At 48.6% G+C, this 16926-nt stretch overlaps 1 protein-coding gene across 1 annotated transcript in view; it reads left to right on the top strand.

Moving 5' to 3' along the window:
- LOC111158828 (protoheme IX farnesyltransferase, mitochondrial) overlaps positions 1-16926 on the top strand; it is a 129005-nt gene that overhangs the window by 87268 nt on the left and 24811 nt on the right. Inside the window, 1 exon segment of the mRNA XM_022521109.1 lies at positions 2440-2510. Within this exon segment, the coding sequence (XP_022376817.1) occupies positions 2440-2510 (71 nt within the window).

Raw genomic sequence — 16926 nt, 5'->3', positions numbered from 1 at the left:
CCTCTCGGTCAAAATTGGCTTGCAAAGAAGGCAATCGCAAAATTGAGTTTATGCCAATGAAATGATCCCTCTTACAACCCAACATCCACTAATCCAAAATTCACCAGCCCCTTTCTGAGTCTTTGGGTGATGTTCCTTCCTCTTCAAGCTGGGTCATAGTCCCCCTTGATGTTGAGCAGCCTAAATTCTGAGACACGAGATGAAATACCGTTTAGCATACATTCAGTGCTAGGAGAATGGGAGAGGGGAATAAAAACTTTATATACATAACGATCATATGAAAATAAAAGTATTTGGCTTCCTTGTTTCTGCCCCTTAGTCGCCGGGCCACAGCTGGTATTTGCAACTACCTTTTCCTGCCAGTCATTCCATATACCCTTTGTCCTTGGCGAACCCCTCAGACGGTTGTAGTTCCTTGCCACCGGAGATGACCCAGAACTGAGTTCTAGAAGGGTCTGGAAGTGGAGCTCTTAGATGTTGCTAGTAGGAATATAAATGGCAGGTCCCCTTTGTGAAACTGTGTGCACTTGAAAAGGCCCTTGGGCTAGAGGGTGAAGCAGGGTGTTGATTTCTCTCCCATCTCCACGGCCACAGCCGTGTTGGGCCCTCAACCTCTGTCACCTGGGCCATTTCAGCCAAAACCATCCTCCAAGCGGCAGTCCTAGTGACCTGCCCAAAATGCATCTCCTACGTGTTAGCGTGGCGTGTGAAGGTCTCCACGATCTGCCTCTTCCCCTGCCTCTGGCGCGTCCTCTGCATCTGTCCCATGACGCTGACGGTAATAGTTAAAGGAGTCATTATTAAGTACCTGGTCCGTGCCAAGCACGACGCTGTGTATCAGTACCTTATTAATCCTCACATTAACCTTGCAAGTTGCGTGTTACTACCCCTCATTTCACAGATGAGGAAACTGGCTATCAGACAGTGTCCCATAGCCACTCGTCATTGGCAAAGCTGAAACGTCACCGTCATCTCTCCCTGCAGAGCCTGGGAGGACCTTTATCCTCTGGGCTATCCTGAACTCTTTCTAGCTACTCGAGCATATCATGAAATTTCTGCTGCCGCCCACCCTGTGCCTTTCTTTCTGTATGTTTCCTCTTGCGTTCTAGACTCCTCTTTGCTTCCCTCCAGTCCGCTTAAAGCATCTGACTCCTGCTGAGTTTTGAAGTCTGTTTAAGAGGGCTGGAAAGATGTGTGCCCTGCTCTGCTCTGCTTGCCTCCCTGGCTGGGTCAGCGCCCGTGTTAGCACAGCTCTCTCTTCCACTGTACTCTGCACATTATCATCATCATCTGTATCCTGGTCTCTCCGTTAGATTATAGGTCAGCAGACCTTTCTCGGTAAATGGCCAGAGAGTTAATATTTTAGGTCTTGTGGGCTATGCTCTCTGTGTTGCAACTACCCGACCCAGCCTCTGGGGTGTGAGGGCAGCCGTAGCAAGACAGACAGCGAGTGTGGGTGAGTTCCCACACAGCTCTACTAATGGACACTGAAATCTGACTCTCCTATCATTTGCACATGTCACAGAATATTCTGCTTTGTATATATTTTTTCAGTCATTTACAAAACAGAATTATCGTCTTGTGAGCCATACCAAAGCAGGAGCAGGCAGCTGGATGTGGCTCATGAGCTTGCCGACCCCTGTGTTATAGTATGAATTTCTGGAAAGCAGAGCCAGAACCTCACAGTTACGGTCACCATACCAGTGTATTGCCAGATTGGGCTGCTTTGAGAGCGAGAAGGGTTGCTGTTAATGATGCTGGGATCACAGGTGTAAAGCGTGGAGCTTCCCTGGGCAGAGAGGGGTGGTGACACCAGTCACAGTGTCACCTTGTTGGCTGTGTACAGTTTCATGTGGGTCCTCATTACCTCAGCCCTGGTTCTTGACTTTAGTGTCCCATTTCCAGTGGTTGAGTCACAGGCTTGGGGATGTGTGCAAGGTTCTGAAATCGTCTAGAGCGTGAAAACTTTACTCCTGCAACAATTAGCTTCCTCTGAAGGAAGCAGCTGTATACCTAACTGGTTTTCAGAGTGGATCAAAGTGAAACCATGCATATTCTGGACAATTAAAGCTTATAAATTTTTTTAAGATTTTATTTATTTGAAACAGAGCAAGCATGAGTGGGACAAGAGGCAGAGGGAGAAGCAGGCTTCCTGCTGGGCAGGGAGCCCAACGGGGGGCTGGGTCTCAGGATCCTGGGGTCATGACTTGAGCTGAAGGCAGATGCTCAACTGGCTGAGCAACCCAGGTGCCCCCCTTTTGCATAAAAATTTTAAATATGTCTCTCCCCGAGAATTTTCCTCCAAGTAAGAAGAATATAAGTCTGTATGATCAAAATTAAAATGACATTTACTGTGGACAAAAGTATAGAACTGAAGCAGGAGAGGAGAATGGTTTCATGTATAGTTAACGTCTTCTCTTTTTTTCAATCTTTTTGCAGTTTTTCGAGGTGCCGTTTGATTCAAACATGAATAGGACAAAGAACAGACCTCTGGTTCGTGGACAGATCAGGTAAAATCGTGAATAGAAGTCTCATGCGCCTTCTAGAACATTCCTTTGCTCGTTCATCCTGAATCACGTCCCAGTCTTTTGCCTTGAGTTGTGAGCTGAAAATAACACCCCTCCCCAAGGGGCGCGTTGATTTGGGTGCATGGTACTTTTCAACTCTCCCCAAAATGTACTACAGAGCCCTCAAAATGGATCTAAAATTTGCCGTTCTGTTGTGGGAGTAACTCATGCAATGAATTTCTTTATGAAATTCCATTTTGAAACGCGGACTTGTTTCACTTGTAGTGGCTGAGGATGAAAACACTCCATTAACACAAATGATTTCAGACAAATCCATACAGGGTCTCGGAAGAAAGATCTGTCTGAAGCCTTACCTTTTCAGACAAACTGATAATGCTGTTATCTGCCGAGGAAAGCACTGCCCCCATTACTCTCCTTTCTACCAAATTCAATTAAGTAGAACTAAAAGGCATATAAATATTTTAATATCACTAATGGTTAATAATTAAACATTTTACTTCCTGGAGACCTTGAAACTGGCATTTAAATTTTTTTTTTCAAATCCAGTGGATATCGTAAGCCAAGAAGAATAAAAAGAAAAATGGTTTTTCTGACAATTCTAAATCAGCAAATCTTCTCCTGTTTCCACAGGCAGTGCCCTCATGGAGCTTTAAATATATCAGGGTAACTTGTGGATCAAGTAGTCAACACATATTCAGTAAAACCATAAAAGAAACACATGTGGGTACAGTCAGAAGTCTGTGTAAAGATGATTTTTAATATTAGCTGTTGGGAGCCTTTCAATTCTTCAGTGAATTTAAAATACCATTATGTCGCAAAGAGCAAAGAAAACACAGAAGAACAGAAATCTCATAGCCACTGATAACTCGATTAACTTTTTTGAGATATAAGTAAAGCCATCTGCTGCGTTTGCATTTAAAGTGTCCGAAGTGCTTTTATCTGGGTTGTTCTAGAAGAGCAAATGCAAGCTCTGGGACCCGTCTCAAAGGCTAGAAGCTGCCCGTGCCGCTGGTCAGATCACAGGGACGTGCTTACGTCCTCCTGCAGGGAAATCTCGCTTTCCCCGAGAACCAGGGGAATGTGGGGCAAGCCCAGCAAGTGGCCTTCGGGCATCTAGTGACAATCAGATAAAGGCCTGCCACTGTCCACATCTCCTCTTCCTCTGCCCAGTGTGGTCCTTTCCTGCACCCACGAAAGCCACGTTGACCCATGCATCCAGGGAGGGGCGCACATGGCCTTGACGGTTGGCATTGGCAACGCCCGTCCTTCACAGGCGAGAGGCTGCTGCACAATTATTAGTCTTGTTAAACCGGTACCGTCTTCTTTAGTTTGCAAGATGACCCGGGCAGAATCTCATCTACGATAATAAACCTTAATTGCTACCTAAAGAAGCCTCTGAAAGGGCAAGTGATAGGGCCGAAGAAAGGACTCGGACTTAGGTGAAGCGCTGGGATGTATTTTATGAAACAGGTCCAAGGAGCCGTTCTGAGTCTGGGGAGAAGAAATCTTGCCCTGAGAATCATAGTTTTAAAACTGGGGACTTTATATCTCGCCACATAGGGTTTATTATAACCTAGTAAATGACTAACTACTATGCAGATCTAGTGGGTGGCTGTTGGGGGGTATAGAAAGTCTTCCAGACCACCCGTTAGCATCCATTTCTCAGCTTTGCTGGTTCTGATGTTCACAATGGCCCTTAGGCATTTAAGTGTAAAGCCCAGCCAGTTTATTTTGAAATTCTCTGTTCGGTATTCCCTGCCCCATTTGACTGGGGCTGACCTGCCTGACTGAATCTGTCCCACTTCACAGACTTTGCAGTTGGGCGTGTGAAGTGTCAGTTCCTGACGTCATTAACGGGTCTGGGAAGGAAGTCCTGGGACGCCTTTGCTGATGACAGCTGTTTCTGTCTTGGTACCTCGCTTGGCCTCTCTCCATTCTGAAGAAATGCTACGGGCATTTATGGGAAAAAATATATATTGTGTTAATTCTTTTTTAAGTAATTGCAGTTTTTGTTTGCTTTTTTTTTTTTTTTAAAGATTCTATTTATTTATTTGACAGACAGAGATCACAAATAGGCAGAGAGGCAGGCAGATGGGGGGGAAGCAGGCTCCCCGATGGGTGGAGAGCCCAATGCGGGGCTCGATCCCAGGACCCTGAGATATGACCTGAGCCGAAGGCAGAGGCTTTAACCCACTGAGCCACCCAGGCGCCCCAATTGCAGTTTATTTTGAAAATTTTTACTGGCATAAATAAAATTATATTCTAAGGAGTTAAAGAAATAGACTTAAAGAAAGAAACATATGCCTGGATTTTTGGGGTGGTTTTTTTGTTTGTTTGTTTTTTTGTTTTTTTTTTTTTTGAGAACCTGGAAAATCAGTACAGTTGTGCACACGTGTGGCTGCTGTTCTCTGAACTTTTCTTCATTTCTTCCAGAAAAACATGTCAGGGTAGGTGGGCGCTGAATGCTTTATGGCGCTGATCCAGAAGATAGTGCATTTTTGCTTGTTTAATTTAGTCTTTATTCCAGGATTAAAGGTATCGTAAGACTGTGTTTTAGCAAAGCAGAGAAATGTGTAAAGAAAGTCAGGGTTAAAGAAAATAGAATACGGGATAAGTGGTAAGAGAAGGAAAGCGTCTCCAGTTCACATAGTTGATAAGGTTGAACTGTGGATTTCATTCTGCATTCCCGGTGATATCACAGCTCTACCATAAAGGTAAGCGCTGCGTGCCTTATTGATACTTAATTCCCCCACAGCACCATAAGATAGATGCTGTTGAATGTTCCCAGTACGTAGGGGATCCAAGTAATACAAAGAAGTAGCAGAATAATACAAAGAAATTTGGCCTACTCCATTGGACTCCCTGCCCCGAGTCCCTAACAGCTACACATAACTGTCTCTGAAAGTCTCTTTGTCCTTGAGAAGAAAACACCACTCTAGGGAGACGCAACTTCTGCCTCTCCGTTCTTAAAAAATACAACGGGACACTTGGTGATGATCTTAGAAGAGTGTCCTGTGTGATGTCCATGGAGGAGGCAAATCCTTTTCTGAGGCATCTCTCCGTGCAAGCCCGGGGGGAGATCCTGAAGATCAGCTCCGGCTGAGAACCCTTAGAGTGAATGACCTTGAAGCATGTTGTGTGGAAGAAGCTCGTGGCCAGACATGTTGGGCTAAGGGGCATCTCTGATGGTTCACCTTGATCCAGGGATGAAAGATTTATTTATTTTTTTATGTGAGGGAGAGAGAGTAAGAGAGCAGGGGGAGAAGGAAAGGGAGCAAGAAGATCCCAGGCAGATGCTCTGCTGAGCGTGCAGCCTGACGCGGGGCCTGATCCCAGGACCCTGAGACCATGACCTGAGCGAAACCAAGAGTTGGACGCGCAGCCGACCGAGCCACTCAGGTGTCCCTGCTCCAGGGGTTCAACGGAGCCCATGAAAGAGAGAGGAGAGAGGGTGCCGATATCAGCTGTGTGTCGGGCAGTGTGGGGAGTGTCCTCCGCTGCAGGACACGGTTGTACAGTGGGCTAGAGGTGGAGTGGCCGTTCGTCCCGGTTTGCCCAGGACAGTGCTGGTTCCCAGTAGGATTGCTGATGGCATCCCAATCTCACTCTCAGTAATGTCCAGGCTGAACGATGACTCTCTGTCACCTGGTAGAATGGGATTCCCTTATTTTTTAAGTTTACTTCCTATAAATTCCAATTGCCTTTTTTTTTTTTTTTTTTTTTGACTAGAGGAGGGAAAAAAAAAAACACTTAACTGGAACGTATGTTCTAAATCAGTTTATAGGTACCCACCATACCACATACCCTTCCAAATAGCTTTTTTTTTTTCTTTTTTCTTTTCTTTTTTTTTAAGATTTTATTTATTTATTTGACCGACAGAGATCACAAGTAGGCAGAGAGGCAGGCAGAGAGAGAGGAGGAAGCAGGCTCTCCGATGAGCAGAGAGCCCGATGCGGGGCTCGATCCCAGGACCTTGGGACCATGACCTGAGCCGAAGGCAGAGACTTTAATCCACTGAGCCACCCAGGTGCCCCCCAAATAGCTTTTTAAGATGACACTCTGTGTCTTTACATTTGCTTATGAATTAGAGAAGATGAATAAGGTCAACAAACTGGTCTGGGTATTTTTTTTTTTTTAAGATTTTATTTATTTATTTGACAGAGATCACAAGTAGGCAGAGAGGCAGGCAGAGAGAAAGGGAGAAGCAAGCTCCCCGCTGAGCAGAGAGCCCGAGTGGGGGCTTGATCCCAGGACCCTGGGATCATGACCTGAGCTGAAGGCAGAGGCCTAACCCACTGAGCCACTCAGATGCCCCACGGCCTGGACATTTCTGACAAAAATGTCACAGTTCTGAATGACTTGTCAGGAGGGAGTTGGGCTTAGAGCTCCCTTTTGATTCTCTGGCAGAGAACAGAGCGCAGACTTCACATCGCACGTCCAGAACTCCCACTAAAGGGCGGGTCAACTCACCCAAGGAGTCAAATCCACAAGTCACATAATGAAGGTTAATGTCAAGAGAAGTTAATCTTCCTATTGGAAAGTCAGATCCAGTGTGATCCAAGTTTTAACTTGGTGATTGGAGAACATTAACCAGCAATTTTTTAAAAATCTGTATAATAGAAGGCATTTCCATCTTCAGATGTTCTTCCTATGGTCAGAGTCTAGTGAAAAATGGTACCTAACAGACTCAAAGCTTAGGCAAGTTACTGGATCAACCTTTCCCCACCACTTCCCCTCCCCTAGGATTGCCATTCCAACCTTGCAGCATCGCCGTGCAGGTGGTAATAAGATCCATAAAATCATGCAAATACATGTGCATTGTTGGGAAGAAGGTTTAAAACTCAAGGAAAAAAAGGAGTCATTTGTAGAAATTTCACCTCTTTCCAAAAGTTGCTTTAAAATATAAATATTCCCCAAAGAATAAATAAATACAATAAAATAGAAATATTCCAGTACTTATCAGGCAACAACATAAAGAAGAAATTTAGATTAGTTTCTAGGGTTAGGGAGAAAGAAGCAAAACACTTGGAAAGGGAGAGAACTCAGAAAGTGGCAGCTTGTACGTGTTTCCGTGGCTGTGCCAGTGTTGGTACGCCCACCCAGCGGTGGCATTTCCGAATCCTTCCTTCTTGCTTACCACCGTCAGGACACGTTTGGAAGAGAAGGTCGTCCCAGGAGAGGAGTGTGCCGGTTGCCAGGGCTACTAAGAGGTGGATAACCGGCTCTCCATTCTCTTAGGACGGCATCAAGGAGGTAGTGGGCCGAGCGTGTCAAGGACACGAAATGTTGCCGTGCGTTCAGTTTACTCCGTAAATGTAGCTGTGAATGCACCTGCCAGCCAAGCTCCATGCCGGACCCGGGGGTGCCGTGGTCAGCGCGGCAGGAGGGACATGCCGGGGGATGGGGCAGCACAAAGAGGAGAACCCGACACAGACAGCGGAGGTCCGGGGTGGACTCAGCGGAGGGGTGAGGTCTTGAAGCCGAGACCCAGAGGGTGGGCACGAGCTGACCCAGCCTGTTCTTTTCCAAGTTCTTTCCGTTCCTTCCTCCTCTGGCCGCACCTTCTTTGGTGGTCGCTAGCCTCCTTCTGATCTCATTCTTGGCAGACACTGCACTCTACACTGTCTATACCTCTGGCCCAGACTGCTCTTCTGGGTGGAGACCCTTTGAACATCTCTTTTGGGGTGCTTCCAGAGGCGTCTCAGCTTCCGGAAGTGTGTATCCCAGGACGTCACTGACTCCCCCACGCTGGCTCACATTCCAGAGTCAGGCGCCTGTAGGTCACTCTAGACTTTCCGTCCCGCCCCCTTCATCCGACCGTGGGTGAGACTGTGTCTTTCCAGCGCCCAGCAGCACCCTGGAGTCTGCCCTCTCGCCCCACCACGCTGGGCAGAGCATCCCCGGCTCGCCCCGCGCCTTAGAACCGCGCCCCAGCTGGTCTCCAGCCGCTCTTTCCGGCTGTCTTCGGCACCTTCCCCTTCAACGATCCCACCGGTTTCTGCCTTAAAACCTTTGGGCGTGAGCACCTGGGTGACTCAGTGGGTTAAAGCCTCTGCCTTCGGCTCAGGTCATGATCTCAGGGTCCTGGGATCAAGCCCCATGTTGGGCTCTCAGCTCAGCAGGAAGCCTGCTTCCTCCCCTCTCTCTCTGCCTGCCTCTCTGCCTACTTGTGATCTCTGTCAAATAAATAAATAAAATCTTTTAAAAAAAAAGAAAAGAAAACGCCTTTGGGAGTCTTCTAAATAGATTTAAGAGGAAATACTTGTTTTCAGTACTTTACTGCGTCCTAGAAGGCCTTTTGCGGTCTGAGCCTTCCGGCCCTCGCAGCCTCACCCCCTTGCGATGTTCACCTCTACTCACTCACCCCTTTGTCTTCGGTTGTGCCTGAACGGAACCGCTGCTGGTGTCACCGGGTGTGCGGACCTTGCTTGCGCTTCCAGGCCCGGCCCCTCCCACGCTGCAGTGATGGGGGTTAGACGCTTGGTCGCCGAGCCCCGGCAGCTCTGCGGTCGTGCCTCCGCTGCAGCACGTAGTGGCACGTGGCTTGCGGTTTCCTCTGCCTCCTGCTCTGCTACGTTACGTGTGTTCTTCCGAGACAAGGGCTGGGTCCTCCGCCTGTGCGTCTCCTGCACCCGCGATCACTGACGCGAAGCCACTTGCGGGGCGCCTGCCCTGTGCCCGGCACTATTGTTAGTGCCGCGATCCCGGAGGGAACAAAGCAGGCAAGAATCCCTCGCATCACCGAGCCTGCATTCCGGCCATCACACCGGGCACATCGCTGACGCTTACTGAGGGGTGGGGGCACCGATGATTTGGACGGATGGATGGACAGACGTTAGAGAAGTAGAAGCGACCTCCCAAGTGCGGGAAATATAGAAGCGAAGACTCTGAGTCAGAAATACCTGGCACAGGGCATCAGGGGGATGAGGAGGCTCGAGCAGCCGGTGAGCAGGGAGCGTGAGCGACGGTGGGGTGGGCTGTAGGCCGTGACCAGTGGACCAAGTTCGGATGGGACAGGCGTAGAGTGAAGTGGAGGTCATACGAGGTGAGATGAGCGTGAGGAGTAAAGGTGCCAAGAAGGGAGTGCAGAGTATGTGTTTAAGGACAAAAATAAATGACTTGGCCAGACTCCGAGGGAAGGATTTGAAGGAGCGTAGTGAGGAAGCAAAGCCAGGAAGGAGGCTGAGAAAACGAGAAAACGTGCCTGCCGCACCGGATTGCGAGGGCTCTTCTGTAGGGATGGGTCCGTGCTGTGTGTTGTGCTGGGGCTCCTGAGCGCAAGACAAGGAAAAGAAACAACAGGCCCATCCGCGTCTTGGGAAGGAAGAAATGAACTCTTCCTTCCAGACAGCGTGAGGGTCAACATGGAAAATGCAGATGAGTCTACAAAAAAACTATGAGAACGTGTGAGTGAATATCACAGGGGGACAAGACGCCAGGTCAGGACACAGAATCCGGCTGCAGAAAGCTGGGCAAAGAGCTCTTCCACAAAATGCAAAAAGCACAAACCGTAGATGAAGTGTTCGGTGAATTAGGCTTCACCAAAATAAAAATTTCTCCTTTCCAGAAACACTTCTGAAAATGACCAGACCAGCCGCAGAGTAGGAGAAAATACTGCAAAGCATGGAGCTCAGCAGGGTCTTGTGTCCAGAATACGTACAGAATCCCTAAAACCCACTCATAAGAAAGCAACCCAGTTAAAACATGGACAAAACACTCACTCTCCTAAAGAAGACGTACAGGATCCGTGGGTGGCTCAGTCGGTTAAGCGTCTGCCTTTAGCTCAGGTCAGGTTCCCAGGGTCCTGGAATCGAGTCCCTTGTTGGACTCCCTGCTCAGTGGGGCGTCTGCTTCTCCCTCTCCCTCTCTTTGTGCTCTCTCTCAAGTAAAATCTTTTTAAAGATTTTATTTATTTGACAGAGAAAGATCACAAGTAGGCAGAGAGGCAGGCAGAGAGAGAGAGAGAGAGAGAAGCAGGCTCCCCGCTGAGCAAAGAGCCTGATGCTGGGCTCGATCCCAGACCCTGAGATCGTGACCTGAGCCCAAGGCAGCGGCTTAACCCACTGAGCCACCCAGGCGCCCCTCAAGAAAAATCTTTTTTAAAATAAAAAATAAAATTTTAAAAAATAAAGAAGACATACAAATATCAGATAAACACAAAAGGTTTCAACATCACTGATCATTAGGGGAAATGCAAATGAAAACCACAGTGAGTCAGTTAAGCCTCTGCCTTCAGCTCAGGTCATGATCCCAGAGTGTTGGGATTGGGTCCAATGTCAGGCTCCCTGCTCAGTGGGGAGTCTGCTTCTCTGCCTCTTCCCCTGACTGGTGCTTTCTCTCTCTCTCTCTCTCTCTCTAGTAAATAAATAAAATCTTTAAAAAAAAAGAAAGAAAAGAAAACCTCAATGAGACACCACTACACACCTATGAAAACAGTTAACATTTTTAAAACAGTAATACCAAGTGCTAGCAAAGATGTGGAAAGATTGGCATCCTCCTGGGTTTCTGGCATGAATACAAAGGGGTACAGTTACTTTTTGTAAAACAGTTTGGCAGATTCCTATAAAGCGAAACAAGATTTGCCATATAACCCCACTCCTACATGTCTCTGGAAGCACATGTCCATAGACACGTGTCCCAAGACCTGTACGTGAATATTTTTTTTTAAAGATTTTATTTATTTATTTGACAGAGAGAGAGATCACAAGTAGGCAGAGCAGCAGGCAGAGAGAGAGGGGGAAATAACTCCTGCCAAGCAGAGAGCCCGATGCGGGGCTTGATCCCAGGACCCTGAGATCATGACCTGAGCTGAAGGCAGAGGCTTAACCCACTGAGCCACCCAGGCGCCCCTGTACGTGAATATTTGTAACGGTTTGATTCATGATCACTGGAAGCGTCCTAACTATCCCTCAGCTGGTGAACGTGTGTAGGTACAAGGACGTGGACACAGTTCCAAAGCATTGTCAGCGAAAGATAGCAGAGGTTACATACTGTATGATTCCATGTTTATGACGTTTTGGAAAGCCAAAACTTGAGGGACAGAAATCAGATCAACGGTGACCAGGAATTGGGGGAGGAAAAAAAGGGGATTGGGTACAGAAGAGCATGAAGGGACTTTGTGAGGGGACAGAAATATTCTATATCTTGATCATGGTGATGCTTACACAATTGTACATCTTTTTCAGAAGTCAGATCTAACCACACGCCTGAAACGTGTGAATTTTACTGTGTGCAGAACAGCTGGATTTTCGGGGCACTTGGTTTTTCCCTGGGGCCCGTATTGATGTAGACTGCAGAGCGTAAGAAGTTGGGGTCACCCTGCCTGGTGAAGCAGGTGGGGAATCTAGATTTTGAGTCCAGGCGTGGTAGTAAACTGCTGTATCCTCTTCTGGAAAATGGGGAGACCACCCTTACCTCATAGTGTTGGATGAGAACGCGACCCTTCTTCTAAAGCAGACAGTGAATGTGCAGTCATCGCTGTGGTGGTTACGACTTTCCTACAGCCGTGTGCTGAGCACGTCTGGGTGTTAGGCTCCGGCTAAGTGCTGGGATATGGCTGACATGACCTGGTTCCGGCCCTTGTTACCATCCGGTGGGGGAGGTAGAAAGTAAAGCGTGAACAAATTTTGTTTATTTATTTTTATTATTTTTTTTTTAATTTTTTGTGGGGGGGAGGGAACAAGTAAATTTTAAAAGGTCATTCTCGGTGGCCATCAGTTGTGCCACGAAAATAAACAGGTAATGCAGAGCAATTGGTAGAGACCCTTTGAGAAAGGGAAGTAGAAAGACTGTGTTCCTGAGGGAGTGGCAGATGCGTTGAGACCCGAGGGGGAAGGATGCAGAGAGCGGCAGATGCGAAGCCCAGGCAGTCAGGGAGGAGCGGAGTGCTAGAGGATGGGGTCGGAAGTGCAGCATACTGAGAAGTCTGGCTTGAACCTGTGGGCAGTGGGACGCCGGGAATGTGTCCTAACAATGGGATCGCTGTGATCACCTTTATGTGCTTAAAAGAACTTCAGAATGTCCCAGAGCGTCCCAGGAGTGAGTGGAGGCCTGGTACGGGCCCAGGGGAATGGATGACGGCGTGGGCCGGGCGGTCGCGGCGGGGGTCACGTCCGCTGTCGCTGCGTTCAACACGCGGCTAGCTGCCATTGCCGTCAAGTTCACTTGAATCGTGTCTGCTTCTCAAAGCCTTTCCATCTTAGTGCCTCCATAAAATGCCAAGTCTGTATATCGAAGGTATCGCTCACTGTTAATAAAAGAAAGACTGTCTTCCTGATCAGCTGTTGGGAAAATACGGTTTTCCCTAGTGGATGGAAAGATGACTCTTTTTTTTTTTTTTTTTTCCCAATATTAAGGTGACGTGTTTAAGTCCATCTCAGCCCTTGCAGGCCCACAAGAAGTGCTTGCTCACTCTGACTGTTCTAGAGAACGCTGTGGCCTCCATAATAATTGCAGGTGATTCACAGAAACATCTTTCTGCAGCTTCTGTTTATCAAGTGCAATTCCTCTGGAAACATTTGACCCCGTGGCTCTCCATGCTTTTTACTTCCGCCCTTGGGCCTTTGTGGCAGAATTACTTATGAGAGTCTTTAATGGCTTGGGGGCCACTTGACGAATCTGAGCACACTGTAGCTCATGTCCCTTAGGAAGTGTCCCAGATGCTCATGGCTAAACGCGGAGTCCTGGTGCCTTTGGCTAGCTGGAGAGCTCCGGCATCTCCGTTTGCGTCCAAGGATGCGTGGAGACCATGGCTCCGGAGGGTCCCAGTGGCGCCTCACCCCAGAGTTTATCCCCCATCAGCTTGGAGCCAGCTACCTCTGTTCCCCTGGGGCTGAGTGTCAGCACAGACTCATCACAGCCTGAGCAGTCCACAGCTCCGGTATCTGGGGACATGTGTTGGTAAGGAACTTGTCACAGGAAAAACCAGGAAGCATGATGCCTCTGAGCCTCCTGTCTCCCTTCCTTCCACCCCCTTCCTTGTCATGGGTGTCCTGCACCTGGAGCTCCTTCCACTCCCCCTAGCTGCCTGGCTACCTGCAACGTTGGTCCTCATTGGAGAAAACGGATCTGGTAGTCTAAGGGTGGCCGAGGTGCAGGGTCAGAGGAGGAGCGGAGGTTAGAAGGAGATGTCCCCTGTCGTCCTTCTAAGATGCACGCCAGTCCTGTGTAGGAGGACCAAGTATTCTTGCACAGCAGGTAATAGCTACGGGAAGCTGACACCTGGTTTTGGCAGTTGCTGGGGGCTCCTGAGGCCCCTTGGGACCCTGTTTCTACCTGTGGTCTCCAAGCTCAAAGACCTAGCTTGCCTGAGAACAGGTGTTGGGCTCAGCCCCTCCCCGGCATCTCAGGCCTCTTCCAAACCCACCACCCCATTGAGGCCCTTCCTTCTGACTTCATATTTGGTCCTTCTGTCATGGAGAAAAGTCTGCTGAATCAGCTGCTGCCTCTAGCTTTTCTCTTCCTCCCTCCCTGTCCACCTCCGCTTTGCTCTGTACTTCAACTTCATTTTCCTCTCGGCACCTTGGCTCTTCCGATCCCACTTTCGCCTGAACAGACTCAGCATCAAAATGGCAGCCTCAGCCTCAGCCTTAGCCTCCCGGGTCTGGCGGAGTCCTCTGCCCTGGTCGCAGAGCCTTGTGAGAGGAAACAGGATTGTCCCAGCTTGGGCCAGATGAGTCATCCCAGGTCCAGTCCCCTCGAAGCAAGGGAAGGGATACAGGGGGGGCCCTAAGTGTGCGGCTCAGGGTGGGAGCGGGGATGCACACGGAGGACCTCAGGCTCCTTCTTCCGCTGAACTTGAGCTTGCTGTGGGCCAGATGTGAGTCTCAGGCACTCGTTCTGCTTTGTCACTTTCTAGCTGTGATGCACCCCCCCACCCAGTGTATGCACTTCATGTCAGATTCTTTCCGTGTTTCGCCTCACCTGCAGAGACGTACGCGTCCTTCCTCGCCGTCCTCCGTGTGCTTGGCAGTTGTAGGAGTGTTCCCCGGTTCTGTCAAAGCCAGAGTTTTCTGTTCGAGGTTCTTTTTTAGAGTCTGTTCAGGTTCCATTTCTGCTTTAGGTTCTCTTTATTTTTGGAGAAGACAGAGGGTTGCAGGCACCTTTAATCTGCCATGTTTACCCATTTTGAGGTCCCTCAGACTTAAATTTCTAATGTATCCTAAACATGTATTTTTTTTGTTAAGTAATAACCTTTTTCCTGGTCTGTCCTAACTAAAACGAATCGTTCTTAAGAATGCCAAGGTCTAGCGTTTCTTCTGTGTATTTTAGAATTAAATAATTCCTTTGTCCAATTCATTAAGAATTTATTGATTACCAATAATGCTACCAGCACTGGCAGTTCTGTTTTTATAATGCTCCAAAGGCTTATAATCTGGGTGAAGAAATTAGCCAGATGCATACAGCGCTTTGTAGGCAGCCGTCCAATACACACTGAGTGAAACGAAGGAATCAGGCAAACAAGAAGGGCTCTGGGAGGTCAGGAAAAAGGAGGGCTGGGTAAGGGCAGCCTGGGCGGCGAAAGAGCTCCCTGAACGCGGGCCTGGGCCGGGCCTCCTTCCTTGTCATTTTGAAACACATGTGTATTTTCATGACCTCTCCTGGAATTAGCCATTTTCCAGCGTGGTGATGCCGACAGGGAAATAATGTGTGTCCCCACTCGTCTGTCCAGCCGAATGGATCGGGCGAGGGTGACCCGTAACTGGGAAGCCGTAGGTGTGGGCTGCCGGCGGGAGAGAGAGAGGGCGAAGAGCAGACGGAAAGGCTATTGAGACAGGGCAAATGAAAACACTTGGGTTCGGGCGCGGCCAGTACCTGCTGTTTAAATCAATGACAACCATGGAGTTTTCCAAGTGAAATGAATGGATTGTTTAGTTGGCATTATTAACTTAAAGAGCGGGGTTTAGCTTAAGCATTATAGGGATTTACAGGAGACATTTTTCAAATTTACTGAAGGTTTTACCAGTAAGCACTTAAGCAAATGTAAACATTTTGCGGGCTGCAGGGGAGCCGTGACTGTCATTCATCACCCAGGCCCGCTGGTCCCGCAGACGAGTACCCAGATCCGGCAAACGCTCCGTAGAAGTTTCTGAGGATTGTTATGATTAGTCTCTGGGTGCGTATATCCTGCAAATGTAGTAAGAACGTAAACATTTTATAAGTATAGAAAAGTCTTTTTTTTTTTTTTTTTTTTTTAGTGTTAGCCAGTCGTTTGAAGCGGCGGGAGGAACATATTTGGTCTCAAGAATCATGGTGCTAAGGTAGAGACTCGTGTCCTAAAAATCATTCCCCATGACGAACCACACACGCTAGAAACAGAAAGGTTTTATACACATCAGGGTGCTTCGCCGTGGCAGTGGGCGGACGAGGGGAGCCCTGGTGTCTCCTGGAAGTGAATTTTCCTTTCTCCCATTGTCAGAAGGAAGAAGAAAGCATTTACAGTTATTTTGAAGTGTCGTGAGTTGCGAACAGAAAATTTTCTCGTCGGCCGTCCCCGGTATGGGGGGGGGGGGTCTTTAGTTCCCATGTCTCATCTTATAACCAAAAAGCAGTCAGATGTTCTCATAAATAAAAATATGAAGTGTTAACAGTCACATCCTCGTAGCCCAGTTAATCCCTTGTGCCCACCTGAGCAGTAAGTCCTAGGAGCCAACACCTCGTATGAATTGCCTGGAGTCAGTGAGTCTCACATCCTCTCACTTTCCCTCTCTCTTCTCAGATGAGACGAGGTGGAAAGATCTGGCATGACGGACCATCATTCCCGTTGACTGGTGGTTCGCAGGGGGTGGTCTGAAGGTGGTATTTGTTCCCTCTTGCGCGTGGCCTGTGAAGGTCTGTCTCAGCCAGCATTTGGGACACACTGGCCTTGGATACGGGAAACAGAAAGATGAACGGTCCAGAGTGCAGGCACCAGAGCAGTTCGGATGTGATGGGATGGGCGGGAAAGGCAGCAGCTCTGTCTGGAGAAGGACTGAGACGGCTGTGAGAGCCAAGGCCGTGCAGACCACCCGAGGGCCGGGGCGAGGGGCAGGAAGGACAGCAGGCTGCGGGGAAGCGTGCTTGGAGGACTTGTCTGGATGCCGAGGCTGAGTCTCAGAAGCTGGGAGAGAAATGGCCACATGAGACTGAAGAAAGTACAGGAGTGGTCAGCTCTAGGGCCATGGAGCCATCTGTATTCCATAGCGGAGACCTTTAACCTGGGCCTCTGAGGGCTGAACGGCCGCCAACAGGCCAGATCCTGAAGAGACATTTTTTTGTTTGGCCTATTGTGCATTTCTGCTGTGGCCAACTCTGAAAAATAGAAAAGCGCAGGTTTCTGGACTTTTTTGCGCATTCCCACGTGGTCTCTGCCAGTCAGACCTGAGAACCAATTCCCACTGTTCATCACCACTCGTGTTTC

The sequence above is a fragment of the Enhydra lutris genome, unplaced genomic scaffold, assembly GCF_002288905.1.
Source record: "Enhydra lutris kenyoni isolate GAN:26980312 unplaced genomic scaffold, ASM228890v2 scaffoldscaffold63, whole genome shotgun sequence".
Classification (NCBI taxonomy): Eukaryota; Metazoa; Chordata; class Mammalia; order Carnivora; family Mustelidae; genus Enhydra; species Enhydra lutris.
This window is presented reverse-complemented; position numbering and strand designations above follow the sequence as displayed.